Raw genomic sequence first — 16,579 nt, 5'->3', positions numbered from 1 at the left:
ATACCTACCTATGGCAGGTCATGGATACCTACAGCCTAGTCAACAGTAGAAATGCGTCGAAGGATCGCCTATTAACCAGAACATCAACAATTGCCGACACCTAGAGTTTATCATCCTCACTGCGGGGACCAACCAGTAAGGCAGGTGATGATACCTATCAGCTGGGCATCGATCCAAAATTTTCTCACAATTACTTCTTTAAATCTAGCCAATACTTGACAGGGTGAGCCTGCGTGGCCAACTGGAAGGAGCTTTTGCTGGTCATCCTCGTTGATATTCGTTGCTAAGTAGATCGCCAGAGCTTACGGAGTACACTCTCGAGGTTATCGAAGGTAGAGCTTGTCGAGCATGCTCACTAAAGTAGTTTTTCTGACCGAGAGCAAGCGGGTACAGTTGCTATTCTATAATTGAATAACAAGAGGAATTGAGGGGTGTCCTATTTGGCTGGCATCAGTTAATGCAAGTTGTATCTATACAAGTAAAAAGAAATGTGAGGGCAGCGTCAAACGACCCGACATGCCACTATAATCGAATATCGTAAAGGTACAGGCCAACGCTTCGTTGGGAAGAAACTCGGAAGGAAAAACAAGCTAGTATACAAACGCCAGAATCAATTACATGCTAATCTCGCCGTTCCATGAAGCTTCCGACAACCCAAGCATCTCGATCAGGTATTTCCACCTAGGGCCTCCCCTTTCCTTCCTGCGCAAATATCGAAGCAGCTTCTGTCTCTTGTGAACAAGTAGTCGCAGGTTGCGCTTATTGTGCTTATCCTTCCTAGTGGTTTCCAGATGCCTCGACAGGTTCAAAATCTTCGCGGTGAGAATTGCGACCTGGACTTCCGGGGAGCCAGTGTCGGGGCCAGCACGAGGAGTCTTTTCCAAATGAACGGTAGCCGACTCTGGTGGCACGCTGGCGGGCTTCGGAGGCAACGTCTTGTCCGTGTTGTGTCGCCCAAACGTCTCAATGCATTTCTGTATACGGAGGCGCATTTGATCAGCAGTATTTCCATTTCTGATATTCACAATTCGATTGATTGCTTCCTGCGCGTTCAGATGTTCCTGGAGGTGCCTTTCGGCGGCTTCTTTCTCCAGCTGCGGGTCTGCTGTTGCTCGATTCAGGTTTTCGATGGGGGAGGTCAAGCGCTTCGAATGTTCAAGAGATTTGCTGAGCTCCTCCGGCGTGAGGAAATGATTGGGATGCGGTTCATGTTTTCCAAATTGCTTGACTTGTAGCTCTTCGATAAACGGTGTTGTTTGTCCGTGGACGGGGTCGCCGACAGAGCCATCGCGCTCCGCGGCAAGAGCTTGTTGACGGGATAGGTTGGCAGCTTTACGCTGACGCGACTGGGCCATTAAAAACGGATCATGTCGTTTGCGTTCCCTCGATTCAGCGGAGCCGGCTCTCACGGATGTTTTGTTCGGGTTCAGCGAGAGTCTAGCAAGCGGGCTTTGAACATATGAGGAGCCTGAATCGGGAGCAGTTTTAGCACAAGCAACAATACAATAACCGGCAAAGGAGCAGCGTACCATTGAAAGCCTTGAGTGAAGGCTGGAATGGGATTCGTGGAGGCATTTTGCGTAAGCCACAACAGTCTTCTTGAGTTGTGGCAGAGGCAATCACCAACCCTCAGTGTCACTGCGCTTTCGACTTGGGACCAAAATCTCAACTCTGAGAGATAATACGCTATTCCTGTTTTGGATGGTAGTTACACGTGACTTGGGTCTCTGGAGAAGATCTTGATGACTAAGGTCGAGTCCACCGGGTTCGTTCGGGGGCGATGCTGATTTGCCAACCCTAGCCCTAAAACTCACAAACAGGAAGCGAAATTCAGTGCGACATCTCCCGCGGAGCAAAAGTTGTCTTCCGCGTCAGTCCTCTCTTCGACCTCACATCGCGACAAGCGCCAGACGATTGATATATTCAAATCGCCGACCTTTGCATTATCAATCGCCCATCATGGCTCCCTCTCAGCTTCCCCCAATCTTCAACCCCACTCCTCAGGACATTGAGATGCTCCTCGCAGCTCAATGCCACCTGGGATCCAAGAACCTCCAGGTTCACATGGAACCCTACCTGTGGAAGACTCGCCCTGACGGTGTCAACGTTATCAACGTTGGCAAGACCTGGTACGTTAACTGGGAGGACTTTAATGGTATATTTCGGAGCTTTTTGAACGGGGTCTAACTCGTGCGCGAAACATTATAGGGAGAAGATCCTCTTGGCTGCCCGTATCATCGCTGCCATTGACAACCCGGCCGACATCTGTGTGATCTCCGCTCGTCCCTACGGTCAGCGTGCTGTCTTGAAGTTCGCTTCTCACACCGGTGCCACCGCCATTGCCGGTCGCTTCACCCCCGGTAACTTCACCAACTACATCACCCGCTCTTTCAAGGAGCCCCGCCTCATCATCGTCACCGACCCCCGCACCGATGCTCAGGCCATCAAGGAGGCCAGCTACGTCAACATCCCCGTCATCGCTCTCTGCGACACTGACTCCCCCACCGACTTCGTCGATGTTGCCATTCCCTCCAACAACAAGGGTCGCCACGCCATCGGTCTGATCTGGTGGCTCCTTGCCCGTGAGGTCCTCCGTCTCCGTGGTACTCTCGCCAACCGTGAGGTCGACTGGGACGTCGTTGTTGATCTCTACTTCTACCGTGACCCTGAGGCCGAGGAGAACAAGGAGATTGCTGAGGAGGCCAAGGTTGCCAGCGCCGAGGAAGTCGGTGCCGGTGCCATCGAATCCGGCTTCGCTGGTGAGAGCTGGGATGCTCAGGCTACTGCTGCTCCCACCACTTTCGCCACTACCGGTGCTACCAGCTGGGAGGCTGACGGTGGTGACTGGGCTGCCAGCTCCGCCCCCCCCGCCGGTGGTGAGACCTGGGCTGAGGCTCAGAACCCCGAGGCTGCCGCCAAGTGGTAAAAACTTTTACCCGGTAGTGAGAGCAAATGTTAGGAGGAATGTCTGGAGAGAAGGAGGACCAAAAATATATCCCCTGGCATGTCATCCTAGCCCCTGTTCCGCAAATATCTCAAAAGACGAAAAGAAAAAACGGGAAAAGAATTCACGAAAGCCAAATTTCTTCAACCTTTTTTTTCTCTACCCACTTTTTTATGGTATGCTGCTACGAATCATCTTTTATACCTTCAGCCCGCCGTTACGTCTTGTTTATGGTGCATCGGGGAGGAATTATTTGTCAATGATTGATCGGCACTTATGAGGGAAAGATATCCAGTTGTTCTTTTATCAATGAACTTCTGGGGGAAAGCCCTGTACCGTCAATTTCACAAGGTGGACTTAATCGTTACCTTGGTTTCTCCCTGTATGTTATACTCGTAATTGAAAGTGATGCAAGCTACCATTCCGTCCCCCAATATCCATGGATCCATTCGTAGTAAGCGTATGAGCTTAACGGAACGGCCTTTTTTTGCGACTCGATAAATTTATAGATCCCTGCTCCACTTGTAGTCAAAATGGGTATCAAAACACTTGTGTACAAGAAATTCGCTTCACCGATCCTCACATAACAACGCAGCCCCCTTTCGTCTGGCCACCTTCGGCCGTAGTAGTCATGTACGCAAGCCTCGCTAAATCCTCAAAAGCCTGCGTCATGAGCTCCCCAGTAACAGCGGAGCATTCTGCATACCGATCACAGCGCAGCTCTTGTGCAATTCTGTATGTCTGCAGCGAGGTTTATTAGTTTGTACGGCGAGCATAAACGGTATTGAGTAGTACTCACTTCTTGAGGATAAATAAGACCTTCACCAGGCTTTCTCAGATCTCTCTTCAAACCAACCATCATGACGGGAATTCGCTCGCCTTCTCCCTGCTGAAAGTAACGGATAACATCGCTTCGCCACTAAATGTTCAGGTACAACGCATTAGGCACTTGACTCTACCTATGTTGTAGCCAGTTAACCAGACAGCTGTCAGAACTCACCCCCTTAAGACCGTCCAAAGTCTTTCGATTCGAGATATCAAATGCCAAGAGCACCACATCCGGTTGAAGCGTAGTCCAGTGCTGATTAGGGTTCTCCGTGTCATATATCTCAAGTGTAAATGACTTTTTGGAGAAATTTATTTCATATACGAAAGGTTGGTCGGTATCATGGAGAAGCTCTATTGGTTCCTTTAGGCTGCTTCCCGGCTTTTGGCCTCTAATGCACTTTAAACCCCTGAAATACTGGTATCAGTCCTGCGCAGTCTATAGTCTGGAATAGATTTAAAAACCTAATCTGGACTAGGAACGAAGCATAAAAGGTAGACGCACGATAGAAAGGTCGATTTCCCACATCCTGCGTCACCGAGTAGCAGGATTGTGATCGGTGTCTCTATGGCTTCTCTGGCGCCCGGTGTTTCCATTAGGAGCTATAGTGTGAAGCAGCTCAAGCCTCAAACCCTGATATGGTAAAGGCAGTGCTGCAACAGAATATGAGAGTTAACGTTGAACAACGGTCGTGGTTGCTGCCGTGGAACTTTATCGGGCTTAAGGTCGCTGATAAGGACCACGCTAACTGTGTTTGGTATGGACCATAGATCCATCTCGAAATGTTGTGTACAACTCGCGGTGCGCTTGTATAATATCATGATATATCATGAAAAGCTCTACTAAATCTTTAAATAGCATGTGAATGAACTAATTTCGACTCAACAAGCCAGCTTATGAGGGAAAGCTTTACATGTCTCTGAGACTTCGCACGGGCCACTCCAGTCATGTTTATCTTATCCATAAATACCAACCAGTACACAGCCATTACTGAATATTACACCGCATCAAGGCCCAAAATTTTCTGCCGACGAGCGAACAGTCCTCAAGACAAGCCAAACAAACCCCCTCACCACCACTGAGGGGATGTGGAGATTCCAGCGGAAATCCTTGTCTGCCCTTTGTCAAGTTCAATCTAGCAAAACTCTCTGTCGATTCCGCCACCAGGGCCTCTCCAAGCTCGATTCCCTCGCTGCAGAAATCATGTCCGGCAATAACCCCACGGGGCCGGGGCAACAAGGCCAGCAAGCCCAACCGGACTACTCGACCTGGAGCACTACTAGCCTGATTGAACGGATCTCCGAGTTAGAGCGCCAATTGCATTCCCGAACAGCGGAGTACACGTCTCCTTCTCAGTCTTCCACCCCGGCGAGCGCGCAGACACAAGAAGTTGCTCCAGACGCATCGGCACCGAATCCGCAGTCACAACAAGAACAACAAGCGCCAAAAGAGATACCGAGATGGCTGGCGACTGGGAAGTTCGATCCAAATGATATCACGCATGCGCCGGGAGCTCGTCTCCCAAAGAAACAGAGGAAGATGGACCCAGCAAAATACAATTTCCGGTTTATCGCGCTGAAGTTTGCGTATCTGGGCCAGCGGTATAATGGGCTTGAGCATGCGAATGGGAATGTCACCCCGCTGCCGACTATTGAGGAGGAAATGTGGAAAGCATTACGAAAGACAAGGTTGATCTTCCCGACTGATCTAGAGGACGAGGATATTCCAGATGACAAGAGTGGTCGACGGAAGAGTACTCCTTTCGCACTTAGTTGGGAGGGGTGCGAATACTCTAAGGCTGGACGGACAGATCGGGGCGTCAGCGCTTTTGGTCAGGTAATTGGGATTAAAGTCCGCAGTGCTCGACCGAAACGCGCAAAGCCGGAGCCTGTTCCGGGTTTGGATGGTACTACTGAAACTACGGATCAAGTGGCTCAAACCGAGGCCGAGGCGGCAGATGAGAAGTGGGATGATATTGCGGATGAATTACCCTACATCAGCCTGTTGAATAAACAGCTCCCAGAAGACATCCGTGTGCTAGCATGGTGCCCACGTCCACCGGAGGGGTTCGATGCTCGCTTCTCTTGCCGAGAGCGTCACTATAAATATTTTTTCACGCAGCCCGCGTTTTCTCCGACGCCGGGCCCTCTTGGACTTATTCCACGAGGAAACGAAGAGTCTCCAAAATACCGAGAAGGATGGCTGGATATCGACGCTATGCGTGAAGCCGCGAAGTACTTTGAGGGTGTGCACGACTTTCGAAACTTTTGTAAAGTGGACACGAGCAAGCAGATCGAAAACTTTGAGCGAATCATATATCGGGCCGATATCGAAATACTTGACCCCCAAAATAGCCCGCTAGGCTACGTGAGTCGACCGGAGTTCCAAGCTCTGGAGAATCCTGTCGCGAATGCCGTGGCTGGGGGTTCCCGGGACACAACTCTGCCTGGTTGTCAGGTGTATGTTTTTACTTTGCAGGGCTCCGCTTTCCTCTGGCACCAGGTGAGACATATGGTCGGTATTCTTTTCCTAGTGGGCCAGGGACTCGAATCACCATCCGCCGTTCGTGAACTGCTTGATGTATCAAATAACCCACGCAAGCCAATGTATGAGATGGCATCTGATGCGCCGCTTGTTCTCTGGGATTGTGTCTTCCCCGAGAAAGACAGTAGCAAGCGAGAGGATTCCTTGGAGTGGGTTTATGCTGGGGACACCAGGCAGACGAGAAGCCCGTACGCCAAAGGAGGCGGTAAATTTGGCGCCGGTGGCATGGTTGATGATCTCTGGTCCGTCTGGAGACAGCGTAAGATGGACGAAATATTGGCAGGCGCGCTGCTAGATCTAGCGCTTCAACAAGGTGATCAGAGTGGTGTTCAGGAAGCGAACATCAAGAATTTGGAGCGAGAGAAGCAGAGCAAAGTGGAAAAGATCTTTCACGGGGCCAACGAGGGCAAAACTGGCGGGAAATATGTTTCTCTTATGCAGAAGAGGAAGATGGAGACTGTTGAAGTCCTCAACGCAAGGTGGCTTACAGCAAAACAACGCAGAATAGAGCAGGCAGGGAACGCGGATGCATAAACATGGCCTGTACATACCTTTATAGAAATGTGAATATGGAAAGACCCACGCCGTTGGTTGGGGACTCATACTATCGAACTGGACTGGGAATATCTCGCCGCTTCATGGTTTCGAGTCGTACAGACAATGCCGAGACCCTCTCCAAACTTCTTCAAGCTTTGCTCTGTTCGGTAGGAGTTTCTAAATACGGAGTAAGTAGATGTTTTCCCCTGGATATGGATCAACGGGTATTGGGAAGCTTTACTGGAAAGACCACAACAACCTCTGGCTCGCCTACAACCACCACAGCAAGGTAGAAGCGCACCTCGAAGCCCTTGAAAGCCTCATGTATGACAATGTCCTGGATTTCAGTTGTTGGAATGAACCTTGTCGCAGCCTTGGATAGATAGGTAGGGGAGGACGTGGAAGTTTGAATGCCTAGGCCACGGATAACTAAGAGGGATTCTTCTGTTATAGAATAGGTCAGTAAGGGGGTCATAAGACTGCGCCTATTATCAACAAACCTGTATAGCCCTTTCTAAACACTGCATAAATGACTATGGCGCTCACGGCTGAGATACAAGCGAAGTTGTAGGTATCGGCAATGCGACAAACAAAAGAGCCCAGCGGACTCGCCCATACTGCGATCCAGGGCACAAGAGATCCGTCTTGGACGAAGAACACATGGCGGAATCGCGCAGCATGATAAAAAAGTACTCCTGCAAATACTATAGCGCGGGCGAGGAATTGGGAGTAGAAGAAGAGCTTTGCGGCAGTGCTCGTATGTCTGGAGGCATTGGAAACTGTGAATGACGCCGTCGTCGTCGAAGGACGCCTGGATATAAGATGAAGAGGCATCTAGACGGAGATAAAAAAGACCAATTGCGCAATATTATAAGTATTGGCGTCCACGCGGACTTCAGAGGCGACCACACAGCTCACGCTGAAGTACTGGCAAAATCAAGCCCATAATATGAAAACCAAGTTGCAAATGCCCGCTGAAGCTCGGAGCCTCTCTCAATCGGAGATCGTCATATAATATACGCTAGTCCATATACAGTATAGTGTTATTTATACTCCTGAGACCTCACGTGATTCATGCATCTGTTCTCCGATCAGAGTTCTGCAGGTGACTGGGAATGATTATTGCCCAACTCTCGCTTGTTGCCTGATCTGACCAAGGCCTCGCCCCAAGGAGCTGGTAATCTTGCAAGAGATGTACTATCATGAAAAGGCCACCTCAAGAGGTAACTATCATGGGCCTAGGCAAACAATTCACATGGGATCATCGGCCTTGCACCACCGACACGGTATCCGCAAACTGACACGGTCGCCTGAAGGAGGACTCGCGACGAAAGTCCCAGGCCCAAGACCATCCTTCTTGGTTTCCGAGTGTGGTCCGGAGAATAGACTATCTTTATTAATTGAAATGGCTCTTAGTCTTCGACATTCCTCTATCTCTGGCTGCATCGCATCATAAGTTCCAGGGCGGACTAATGAGTTTACCATGCCTCAAACCGAGCGCCATGGCAGCACTCCATGAAAGCAGTATCTTTTTGCTTTGATCCTTAGTTTGTGGACTCATCTGAATTATACCGAAGAGAAATCTCTTGGTACTATGATGCTGCTGGAGCCGCTACTATTGTTGAAGATGGACATTCACATAGTCAACCCCAGGAAAACAATATCACTCCGCATCCATGACTCATACTAGTACGCTGTAAGTGCGCAATTGCCTCTCTGGAGCGCATAAGCCCAGGGTCTCACACTAACAAGTTACAGGATGACGCTCCAGTAAGTGAAGCTCCGGGCAATGATAAAACAATGCTGTGCATCTGCTATCTCACTTCCTCAACAACCGATCGGAAGGATAGCTATGGTTAGACGCTCGGGTTTCCCAACCATATCGGGGGTTCTTCGTGACTGTGAGCGATTCACCCAGCCTAGCTCTGGCATGTTTGGTCTTTGTGACAATGCTCTGGAGTTTCCCAGCAGAATGGCCCTTTACTGACGATGAACCTTACAGGGCTACTGAAACTGGCAATTGATACTGTATCCACCATTATTTGGCAGATTTAATACAACGCAAACTCCTTTCTTGGCCCTTTCCCTAGCCGTGCAACCGTGGAGCCTGGACCTGGATTTGAACCTGGACTTGGAGCGGTGAACGATACCGTTGGATTTCTCTGATGCTTCCTTTTCTTTGGCACTGTTTCATTTCATCTCGAATCTGGTTTTTTCACTTTCAAGTACTTATTGGTCAATTGAGACTATGCTTTGGTGTAATCAGCAGCTCCCTAGCCCTTTCGTAACAGACAAAGCATCTACTGTTGAGTCTGAGAGAGACTATGGCTAACCGCATGCTGAATGGATGTTATGTCGTTGCTCTGCTTCCCCGCTGTTCATTCATGTCGTGTGCTTGCTAACCACCGGCCGGCTATTGCTTGGGCGTTCGTCATCTGCGGGGCCGTTGGAAGAAATCGCAGAAACGAGGGGCCTTCATGTGCACCGCTTTGTCCTGTTTGGGCAATCTGGGGCCTGAGGCGCCAACGGCAGAAAACCCGAACTGCAGGTTCCACTAGAGTCTTTTTTTTCCTTTTCTTCGGTTTACGGGCTCACACGACATCCAGATCCACTACTTCTCAATCCATGTCTCTGTCGTCCTTGGCCTTGCAGTGTATTCACTACTCCGCGCCATGATCTAGTTACCTGTATCTGCATGCTCCAGAACTTTTCGTTCAACACTTCGCTCGCCTAGTGTCTACCAAGCTAACGTTCCCGGCCATACCGCCCCTCCAGACCACCCGCTTCTACGCATTTTCCTAGGTTTTTCTCCGCCTCCGAATCGGCAACCCCCCAAAAACGCTCCTCGCGCCCTTCCCGTCCAGCTTCTCTAAAAGACTTCATTTCAGATCGACATCCTGGCAACGATGGTTCGAAATATCGTCGTCATTGGGGGCACGTCTCACCCTCAACTGACTCAGACGATTTGCGACATCCTCGGGATTCCTCCAGCCGACGTACTGCTGTCAAAGTTTTCTGTCGGTGAAACGAGAGTCGAGGTTAAAGAATCCGTGCGAGGGAAAGATGTATACATTCTTCAATCCGGTGGCGGAAAGGTGAATGACCATCTCTTGGAATTGCTCATTACCATTTCGGCGTGTAAGACTGCCTCCGCCCGAAGAGTCACCGCCGTTCTCCCGCTGTTCCCATATTCTCGCCAGAGTGACATTCCCTACAACAAATCGGGGGCTCCTCTTGTGAAATCATCTGTCGAAGGAAAGCAGGGAGCCTCTAATGGATACACCTTTGAGAGCACACCTTCGACTCCCTGTCCCGGGAAACTTGAGACCGGAAACCCGCTCAATGGTGTTAGCGTTGATAACCTACAAAAGAGTTTGGCAAAGGCTCAACTGGAAGATTCCAACGGTAGCCCAGTGAAGAAACGCCAGGCAAACGGGATTACCCGCAGCGACACTCTTGAGTCTCTGAAGTCAGATAGCAGCAAGTCCGCACTTCCCAATGGCCTTGTGGATGACAGCCAAGACAAAATCAACAAATTCCAGCCTCGTCCCGGCTACAAACAATGGGTGGCTCAGGCTGGTACCCTCGTGGCTGACTTGCTTACCTGTGCTGGCGCGGACCACATCATCACGATGGACTTGCATGATCCCCAGTATCAAGGGTTCTTTGACATCCCTGTAGACAATCTATACGGGCGCCCGCTTCTGAAGAACTACATTCTGCGGAACATTCCTAACTACAAGGAAGCCGTTGTTGTGAGTCCGGACGCCGGAGGAGCCAAACGAGCGACCGCGATCGCGGACTCAATGGGCATGGAATTTGCATTGATTCACAAGGTTTGTGTTTTCGACTCTTCCCACACTGTATTTTCCTAATGTGCTCTTTAGGAACGACGTCCAACGCGAATTACGGACCGTCAAAATGCAACCATGATGCTGGTTGGCGATGTGAAGGATCGGACTGCGATCCTAATTGATGATCTCGCTGACACGTCGAACACCATTACTCGCGCTGCCAAACTCTTGAAGAAGGAAGGTGCAGCGCAAGTCTACGCCCTGGTGACACATGGAATTTTAAGCGGTGACGCTATTGACCGCATCAATGCCAGCGCTCTCGACAAGGTTGTTGTGACCAATAGCGTTACTCAAGCAGACCACTTGCGCCGATGCCCCAAGCTGGAAGTTTTGGAGGTCGGTCATGTTTTCGCAGAGGTACGGTGCCCAACTCAATTCATTGAGAAACTTTTGACTCACATGTTTCAGGCTATTCGTCGCGTCCACCACGGGGAAAGTATCAGTGCTCTTTTCCAGTACGAATAACTGGTCTAATATTTACGTTTTCTTTTCTCCTATTGGGCCTTTGGCGAGAAAGATCCGATATGAAAATCATTTCAAAAAGTAGCACTGAGCTTAGCCATATACTGGATTTCTTTTCCTTTCCTTTTTTATGACGCGATATACGCAAGACATTTGCAATTTTTCATGCTTCCATATGTGAATGACTCAATATACACATCACATGTTTTCCATGCCGTGCGCATCAACCAAACCAAGCCTATAGGGCCATTTTGGGCTGTCCCATTCAGCTCAACATATCATTCGCATTTTGCATCTCACGACATTCAAAAAATAATGAATTCCAAACACCATGATATTTCGTCACAGCAAATACAGGGCATTCAACCGTCGGTCGTCGCAAGTAGCGAACATACGTCCTCGGCATAGACTCGGAACCATGCGGCTCTTTCCAGCAGATCATGCACTGTTTTTTTCTGTCGCGCCGTCCTTTCTTCTAACAACCGATGTATATAGCACTTCCATATTCTACCAATTGATCCCCGGTCGGTGCATCAAGAATAGCAAAGAAATACATTTTCAAAATTGGCTTCTAGAGCGAATCTAAAGTATTGTTTCTTAAAATATCCCTCCCCCTAGAAAACTCGGGCTGCAGCGGTTTCTTCGTTACTGGATAATCTGCTTAGTATCCACCTGAGGAACCAGGTTCTCTCAAGGCTGCAGAAGCTACAATCCCGTTAGTTCGGTTGCGAACTCGCCACATTTCACCTGAATGTAACACACTTGCATCACGGCTGAAATACAGGGGCTGAGTTTGCGTAGTACGTTAGGTTTTTAAGTTTCTTACATTCCATTCCAATTAAACCACCACGTTACGCTTTCTGATTTACTGCATTAATACCTCCAGTCACAGACACCACGTTTGGAGACAGAGTTTTGGCCGGTAAACCTACAGCAATTCTTGAATTCTTGATTTGTGAACAGATCTTAACTAGTACTTACGTAGTACTAATATACTGTACTGGTTAATGTAATCTCTAGTTACGGGACTGGAAAAAAGGCCAATTGAAAAAGAAGATTACTTCTTTATCATCTATATTATAACACCACGGTGGTGCTATGTAGGTACTATGTCACACGAAGATGTCCCAAACGCCTAGATAAGAGATAACATATTTGGTCACGGGTTGGCACGGGCACATAAGTTATGCCGATGAATTGATACGCTCGTAGAATTGGGTAATGTTCAACAAAAGCAGGGAGACATGAAGGAGACGGGTCGAACCCACTGGGGTCGAGTTCGGGAAGGTATCGAGACACATGAATGGGGGGTGAAGAAGAAGCTTAGAAGACAGAGATGAAATTTCCAATCCTCTCCTTCTGGTTCTGAGCAATACACTCGGAGATCCAGGTGACGTTTCGGATTTCCTGATAACGTTAGTTGGGGTCTTTAGATCCAAATCAAACTACTCACCTGTTCCTTCAGCCGCATCCAAGCATACACTATAGCAGGAGTGAACTGTCTGGTGAAAACAAGCTTGCTCAGTTCCATCTCTTTTTGGTAGAACAGATCCTCCAGGCTCTTTCCGTCGGAGCCTCCCATGCCACCAAGGCCGCCTCCGCCTTGGGTAAGGCCCACGGCATCAAAGAACGCCTTGTAATCCGCAGATATACTCACGGCCAGCGACACGGCCTCAATATCATCGGCCCGAGAGAGCATCAATGAGCCCTCGGGATACAATTTACCGAATTCGGGGTACAACTTTCTCCGCTCGGGTTTGGAAAGCTCTGTGCCAAATGAGTTCAATGTGATGTTGATGGCACGTCGATCCGCCTCGAATTGCAGGATCTCTGCCATGACCTCTTGCGTTGGCGTACCCTTGAAGTCTGGGTGTGTAGTGACAAATTTATAGAATTCTTCAAGGTAGTTCTTGTAGAGCGTGTTGCGTACGATTTCAATGTTGAGCTCGTCCAGATCCTGGTGGCTGAGGCTGCCCTTGAAGAAGCCAGCCAATGGCGTTTCAATCAACACCGAGTTGTACAATTCTTCAATGTTCGTTGCAACGCATAGTACAGGCAAAGTTTCGAACCATCCAAGGGGGTGGCATCGCTCCAAGAGCTCCCGAGTATCACGCTCGTGCAAGGTTCCGGTAATGAGGAGAGCGATGTTGTCGATCATGTATCCGTAAGTCAGAAACTCTAGAAATTTCGCTGTAGAGCCCGTGGCCTGCGCAAGGAGGTAGCGGAACTCGGCGACGAGCTTGTCGGTCATCTTGCCCGCGAGAGCAGAAGTGGAGGGGTTGGGGGGGAGAGCTCCGAGAAAGTCGCCATATGCAGGCGCCAGCTGCAGTTTGACATCTGGAACCAGACATGAGTTAGACAAATAGAAAAGGATGGAAGGTAGACCAGGATAACGCACCATCGATAGTTTCGCATTGTGTCAGGTTTGAATAATGTTGTCCGGTGAGCAGGCTGTTCCGATATCCGCGAACAATCCCCTCGATGTAGCTGCAGTTCGTTAGCTAGCCGCCTCGCAACCGATGTCTCATAGAGTATCAGCATACCCGCTGTTAACGTTGAAGAACAGTCCCTCCATGGTGGGATGATGAATGGCAGATTTCCAGAACGGCTCTCCGCATCAACTATCGGGAAGCTCCAGACAACATGCTGCTGTTCTTTGGCGTACGTCTTATGTAAGCCGCGCACCGCCTCGCACACACTAGCCACAACTTGCGGGTCACAGCCACCGTAGCGGTTTTTCTGCACTTTTTACTCTGGAGGTCAAAAAAAATCCCTCCAGCAGCACGCTCTCGGAGGTTCGAGTCCACGGTCGCCCACACTTCGCCCAACCCTCCCTCCCTCATTCTCCTGGTTGCCGTCCTTTATATTTTTTTAAATCTGGGAGTCGTGACCGCACACCATGACGCTTTTTATCTTGACGGAAACAAGCGCGGGCTATGCCCTGCTCAAAGCTAAGGACAAGAAGCTTCTGAAGCGTGATGACCTTACTACTGAGGCTTCCACGGCAGAGGGTGTCTCTAATCTGTATGATACCCCAATCGCTTTCGTGTGTCATGCATGCACAGTCTGCTCTGCAGTTTCAATTCACCGACGAAAATTTTTTTGGGCGCGAAATGGTCTAACAAATGAGATAGCCTTAAGTTGAAGAGCTTTCAGAAGTTCGACAGCGCTACTGCAGCTCTAGAGGAAGTTGCTTCCGTCGTTGAAGGAAAGGTTACCCCTCGCCTTGCCAACCTCCTCGATGAGATTAAAGATGAGAAGAAGGTCTCCCTGGCCGTTGCCGATCCCAAGCTAGGTAAGTGTAGTCGCGAAAAGAAAATCAGCCTGCCAACTGTGTAATTGACTGGATGATGTACAGGAAATGCCATTGGCAAACTTCCTGGTCTTGATATCTCATTGATTGCCGACTCCACGACCGCCGACATCTACCGCGCGATCCGTGAACATCTTCCCACGCTGATTCCCGGCCTTCTTCCCCAGGACATGTCCACCATGTCCCTGGGTTTGTCCCACTCTCTCGCTAGACACAAGCTCAAGTTCTCTCCCGACAAGATTGATACTATGATCGTTCAGGCTATTGGTCTGTTGGATGACCTAGACAAGGAACTGAACAACTACGCTATGCGTGTGAAGGAATGGTACGGATGGCATTTCCCCGAACTTGCCAAGATCCTCAACGACAACATCGCCTACTCAAGACTTGTCCTCAAGATGGGTATGCGAGCCAACTTTGAATCATCCGATCTCACAGAGATCCTCCCTGAAGAGATTGAGGCCGCTGTGAAGGCTGCGGCAGACAGGTCTATGGGTACAGAAATCAGCGAGGAAGATTTGGAGAACATCCAAGCCCTCGCTGAGCAGGTTATCGGCTTCTCCGACTACCGCTCGCAACTCGCCGGCTACATCACCGCGCGTATGAACGCCATTGCCCCCAACTTGACTGCCTTGGTTGGTGACCTTGTCGGTGCCCGACTCATTGCCCACGCTGGTAGCTTAACCAACCTGTCCAAGAGCCCTGCCAGTACTCTCCAGATTCTTGGTGCCGAGAAGGCGCTCTTCCGTGCTCTGAAGACCAAGCACGACACGCCCAAGTACGGTTTGATCTACCACGCCTCTCTGATTGGCCAAGCCACCGGAAAGAACAAGGGTAAGATGGCTAGAGTGCTGGCTGCCAAGGCCTCTCTCGGTCTCCGTGTCGATGCTCTGGCTGAATGGGATGATGATGTCGCTGAGGAGGACAAGTCTGCTCTCGGTACCGAGGCCCGGTTCAACCTCGAGAGGAAGCTGGCTGCCTTAGAAGGCAAGCCGCTCAAGCCGCGCGGTGTGGCCATCGGTCCTAACGGCGCCACTGCTCAACCCGGAAAGTTCAACATCAGCGAAGCACGGAAATACAACCCCGACGCTGACGCTGTGGATGAGGACGAGGCTACACCCGCTAAGAAAAAGCTCGTCCAGGAGGTTGAAGACGAGGAGATGGCTGATGCTGACTCTGATGAGGAGCCTGTCGTTAACGGTGCTGACTCTGACTCATCCGAGGAGGAATCAACCAAGAAGTCCAAGAAGAGCAAGAGCAAGGATTCAGAGATTGAGAAGCTAGCCGAAAAGGCTGGTCTCAGCGTCAAGCGGTACAAGCGGAAGCTCGAGCGAGGCGAGATCCAGTTCGATGCGGCCGGAGCTCCCAGCTCAGTGAGCAAGAAGGATTTGAAGAAAGCTAAGAAGGAGGCCAAGAAGGCCGCCAAGGGCGACGAGAAGAAGCGCAAGCGATCAGACGAGAATGAAGACGCGGACGGCAAGAAGAAGAAGAAGAAGAGGGACGACTAAGGGACATCTAAAAAAAAGTTTTACTATTTGAGACGGATCTCTTTTTTTCTTCTGTATGATATCACACCATGTGGGTTGATTTTCCTGTGATTTATTCTCTTGGTCTTATTGCAATGTTTGGGTGGCATTAGGAGGGATATTACTTTTTGGTCCCTCCCGGCGCATTGAAGGTGTCGTCAGTTTATCTTCCAAGTTAATACAAGTGTTGGACTTCAAATTTTCGGCCATTTAAACCAATCTACTTACCAGTTTGTTACTCCACCGTATCTATACTTTTTTTTTTTTTTTTTTTTTTTCAAGATGGCTACCCTCCTTCTCCCAGACAGCCTGTACATATGACTATTCCTCCGCTCCGACCCTCCCCTCCCTAACGATTTCCACTGGGCCCTGTACCACCACACCACAAACAGCGGAACGAAATACCACATCACCAACGAAGGCCGCGGCTGGATCGCCGGTCACGGTCGTGAATCTCCATCGAGCATTCTCAAATCCTTCCTTCAAGTTGGCCTTATCCGCGTCGCGGGGTTGAACAACACCAACGCCAACATCGATGACTTGAATGGTAAAATCGACAGCACCCTCCGTAGT

At 49.7% G+C, this 16,579-nt stretch overlaps 10 protein-coding genes across 10 annotated transcripts; 5 read left to right on the top strand and 5 right to left on the bottom strand.

Moving 5' to 3' along the window:
• Positions 1 to 150: 150 nt before the first annotated feature.
• ASPVEDRAFT_188360 (mitochondrial 37S ribosomal protein uS15m) lies at positions 151 to 1,651 on the bottom strand. Its single transcript, XM_040809034.1, has 2 exons — positions 1,530 to 1,651; positions 151 to 1,468 (listed from the first exon to the last, which is right to left on the bottom strand). The coding sequence occupies exons 1-2, from the start codon at positions 1,573 to 1,575 to the stop codon at positions 615 to 617; spliced, it is 900 nt and encodes a 299-aa protein (XP_040665669.1). The 5' UTR covers positions 1,576 to 1,651; the 3' UTR covers positions 151 to 614.
• Positions 1,652 to 1,883: 232 nt separating this feature from the next.
• rps0 (40S ribosomal protein uS2) lies at positions 1,884 to 3,101 on the top strand. Its single transcript, XM_040811889.1, has 2 exons — positions 1,884 to 2,129; positions 2,209 to 3,101. The coding sequence occupies exons 1-2, from the start codon at positions 1,960 to 1,962 to the stop codon at positions 2,924 to 2,926; spliced, it is 888 nt and encodes a 295-aa protein (XP_040665668.1). The 5' UTR covers positions 1,884 to 1,959; the 3' UTR covers positions 2,927 to 3,101.
• Positions 3,102 to 3,104: 3 nt separating this feature from the next.
• On the bottom strand, positions 3,105 to 4,458 carry ASPVEDRAFT_39282 (putative Rho-like small GTPase). The gene is made up of 4 exons (XM_040811887.1): positions 4,275 to 4,458; positions 3,945 to 4,179; positions 3,744 to 3,863; positions 3,105 to 3,685 (listed from the first exon to the last, which is right to left on the bottom strand). Exons 1-4 carry the CDS (start codon positions 4,364 to 4,366, stop codon positions 3,524 to 3,526), a joined length of 609 nt encoding a protein of 202 aa, XP_040665667.1. The 5' UTR covers positions 4,367 to 4,458; the 3' UTR covers positions 3,105 to 3,523.
• Positions 4,459 to 4,856: 398 nt separating this feature from the next.
• On the top strand, positions 4,857 to 6,848 carry ASPVEDRAFT_51197 (pseudouridine synthase DEG1; the record flags this gene model as incomplete). The annotated part of the gene is made up of 1 exon (XM_040814435.1): positions 4,857 to 6,848. The coding sequence occupies one exon, from the start codon at positions 4,857 to 4,859 to the stop codon at positions 6,846 to 6,848; it is 1,992 nt and encodes a 663-aa protein (XP_040665666.1).
• A 102-nt stretch (positions 6,849 to 6,950) lies between these two features.
• On the bottom strand, positions 6,951 to 7,685 carry ASPVEDRAFT_51196 (PIG-H family GPI synthesis protein; the record flags this gene model as incomplete). The annotated part of the gene is made up of 3 exons (XM_040814434.1): positions 6,951 to 7,028; positions 7,093 to 7,295; positions 7,352 to 7,685. The coding sequence occupies 3 exons, from the start codon at positions 7,683 to 7,685 to the stop codon at positions 6,951 to 6,953; spliced, it is 615 nt and encodes a 204-aa protein (XP_040665665.1).
• Positions 7,686 to 9,016: 1,331 nt separating this feature from the next.
• ASPVEDRAFT_531303 (uncharacterized protein) lies at positions 9,017 to 9,642 on the top strand. The gene has a single exon (XM_040814750.1). It carries the CDS (start codon positions 9,195 to 9,197, stop codon positions 9,525 to 9,527), a length of 333 nt encoding a protein of 110 aa, XP_040665664.1. The 5' UTR covers positions 9,017 to 9,194; the 3' UTR covers positions 9,528 to 9,642.
• ASPVEDRAFT_531420 (ribose phosphate diphosphokinase subunit PRS5) lies at positions 9,637 to 11,334 on the top strand. Its single transcript, XM_040814752.1, has 3 exons — positions 9,637 to 10,687; positions 10,739 to 11,062; positions 11,114 to 11,334. Exons 1-3 carry the CDS (start codon positions 9,758 to 9,760, stop codon positions 11,168 to 11,170), a joined length of 1,311 nt encoding a protein of 436 aa, XP_040665663.1. The 5' UTR covers positions 9,637 to 9,757; the 3' UTR covers positions 11,171 to 11,334.
• Positions 11,335 to 12,206: 872 nt separating this feature from the next.
• On the bottom strand, positions 12,207 to 13,850 carry ASPVEDRAFT_39277 (H(+)-transporting V0 sector ATPase subunit d). Its single transcript, XM_040811886.1, has 4 exons — positions 13,711 to 13,850; positions 13,566 to 13,654; positions 12,621 to 13,504; positions 12,207 to 12,574 (listed from the first exon to the last, which is right to left on the bottom strand). Exons 1-4 carry the CDS (start codon positions 13,740 to 13,742, stop codon positions 12,491 to 12,493), a joined length of 1,089 nt encoding a protein of 362 aa, XP_040665662.1. The 5' UTR covers positions 13,743 to 13,850; the 3' UTR covers positions 12,207 to 12,490.
• Positions 13,851 to 13,934: 84 nt separating this feature from the next.
• Positions 13,935 to 16,303, top strand: nop58 (RNA-processing protein NOP58). Its single transcript, XM_040811885.1, has 3 exons — positions 13,935 to 14,191; positions 14,302 to 14,460; positions 14,524 to 16,303. Exons 1-3 carry the CDS (start codon positions 14,067 to 14,069, stop codon positions 15,986 to 15,988), a joined length of 1,749 nt encoding a protein of 582 aa, XP_040665661.1. The 5' UTR covers positions 13,935 to 14,066; the 3' UTR covers positions 15,989 to 16,303.
• Positions 16,041 to 16,497, bottom strand: ASPVEDRAFT_531134 (uncharacterized protein). Its single transcript, XM_040814749.1, has 2 exons — positions 16,235 to 16,497; positions 16,041 to 16,130 (listed from the first exon to the last, which is right to left on the bottom strand). Exons 1-2 carry the CDS (start codon positions 16,414 to 16,416, stop codon positions 16,094 to 16,096), a joined length of 219 nt encoding a protein of 72 aa, XP_040665660.1. The 5' UTR covers positions 16,417 to 16,497; the 3' UTR covers positions 16,041 to 16,093.
• Between the last annotated feature and the right edge of the window lie 82 nt (positions 16,498 to 16,579).

Source organism: Aspergillus versicolor (assembly GCF_001890125.1).
Source record: "Aspergillus versicolor CBS 583.65 unplaced genomic scaffold ASPVEscaffold_3, whole genome shotgun sequence".
In the NCBI taxonomy this organism is placed as follows: Eukaryota; Fungi; Ascomycota; class Eurotiomycetes; order Eurotiales; family Aspergillaceae; genus Aspergillus; species Aspergillus versicolor.
This window is presented reverse-complemented; position numbering and strand designations above follow the sequence as displayed.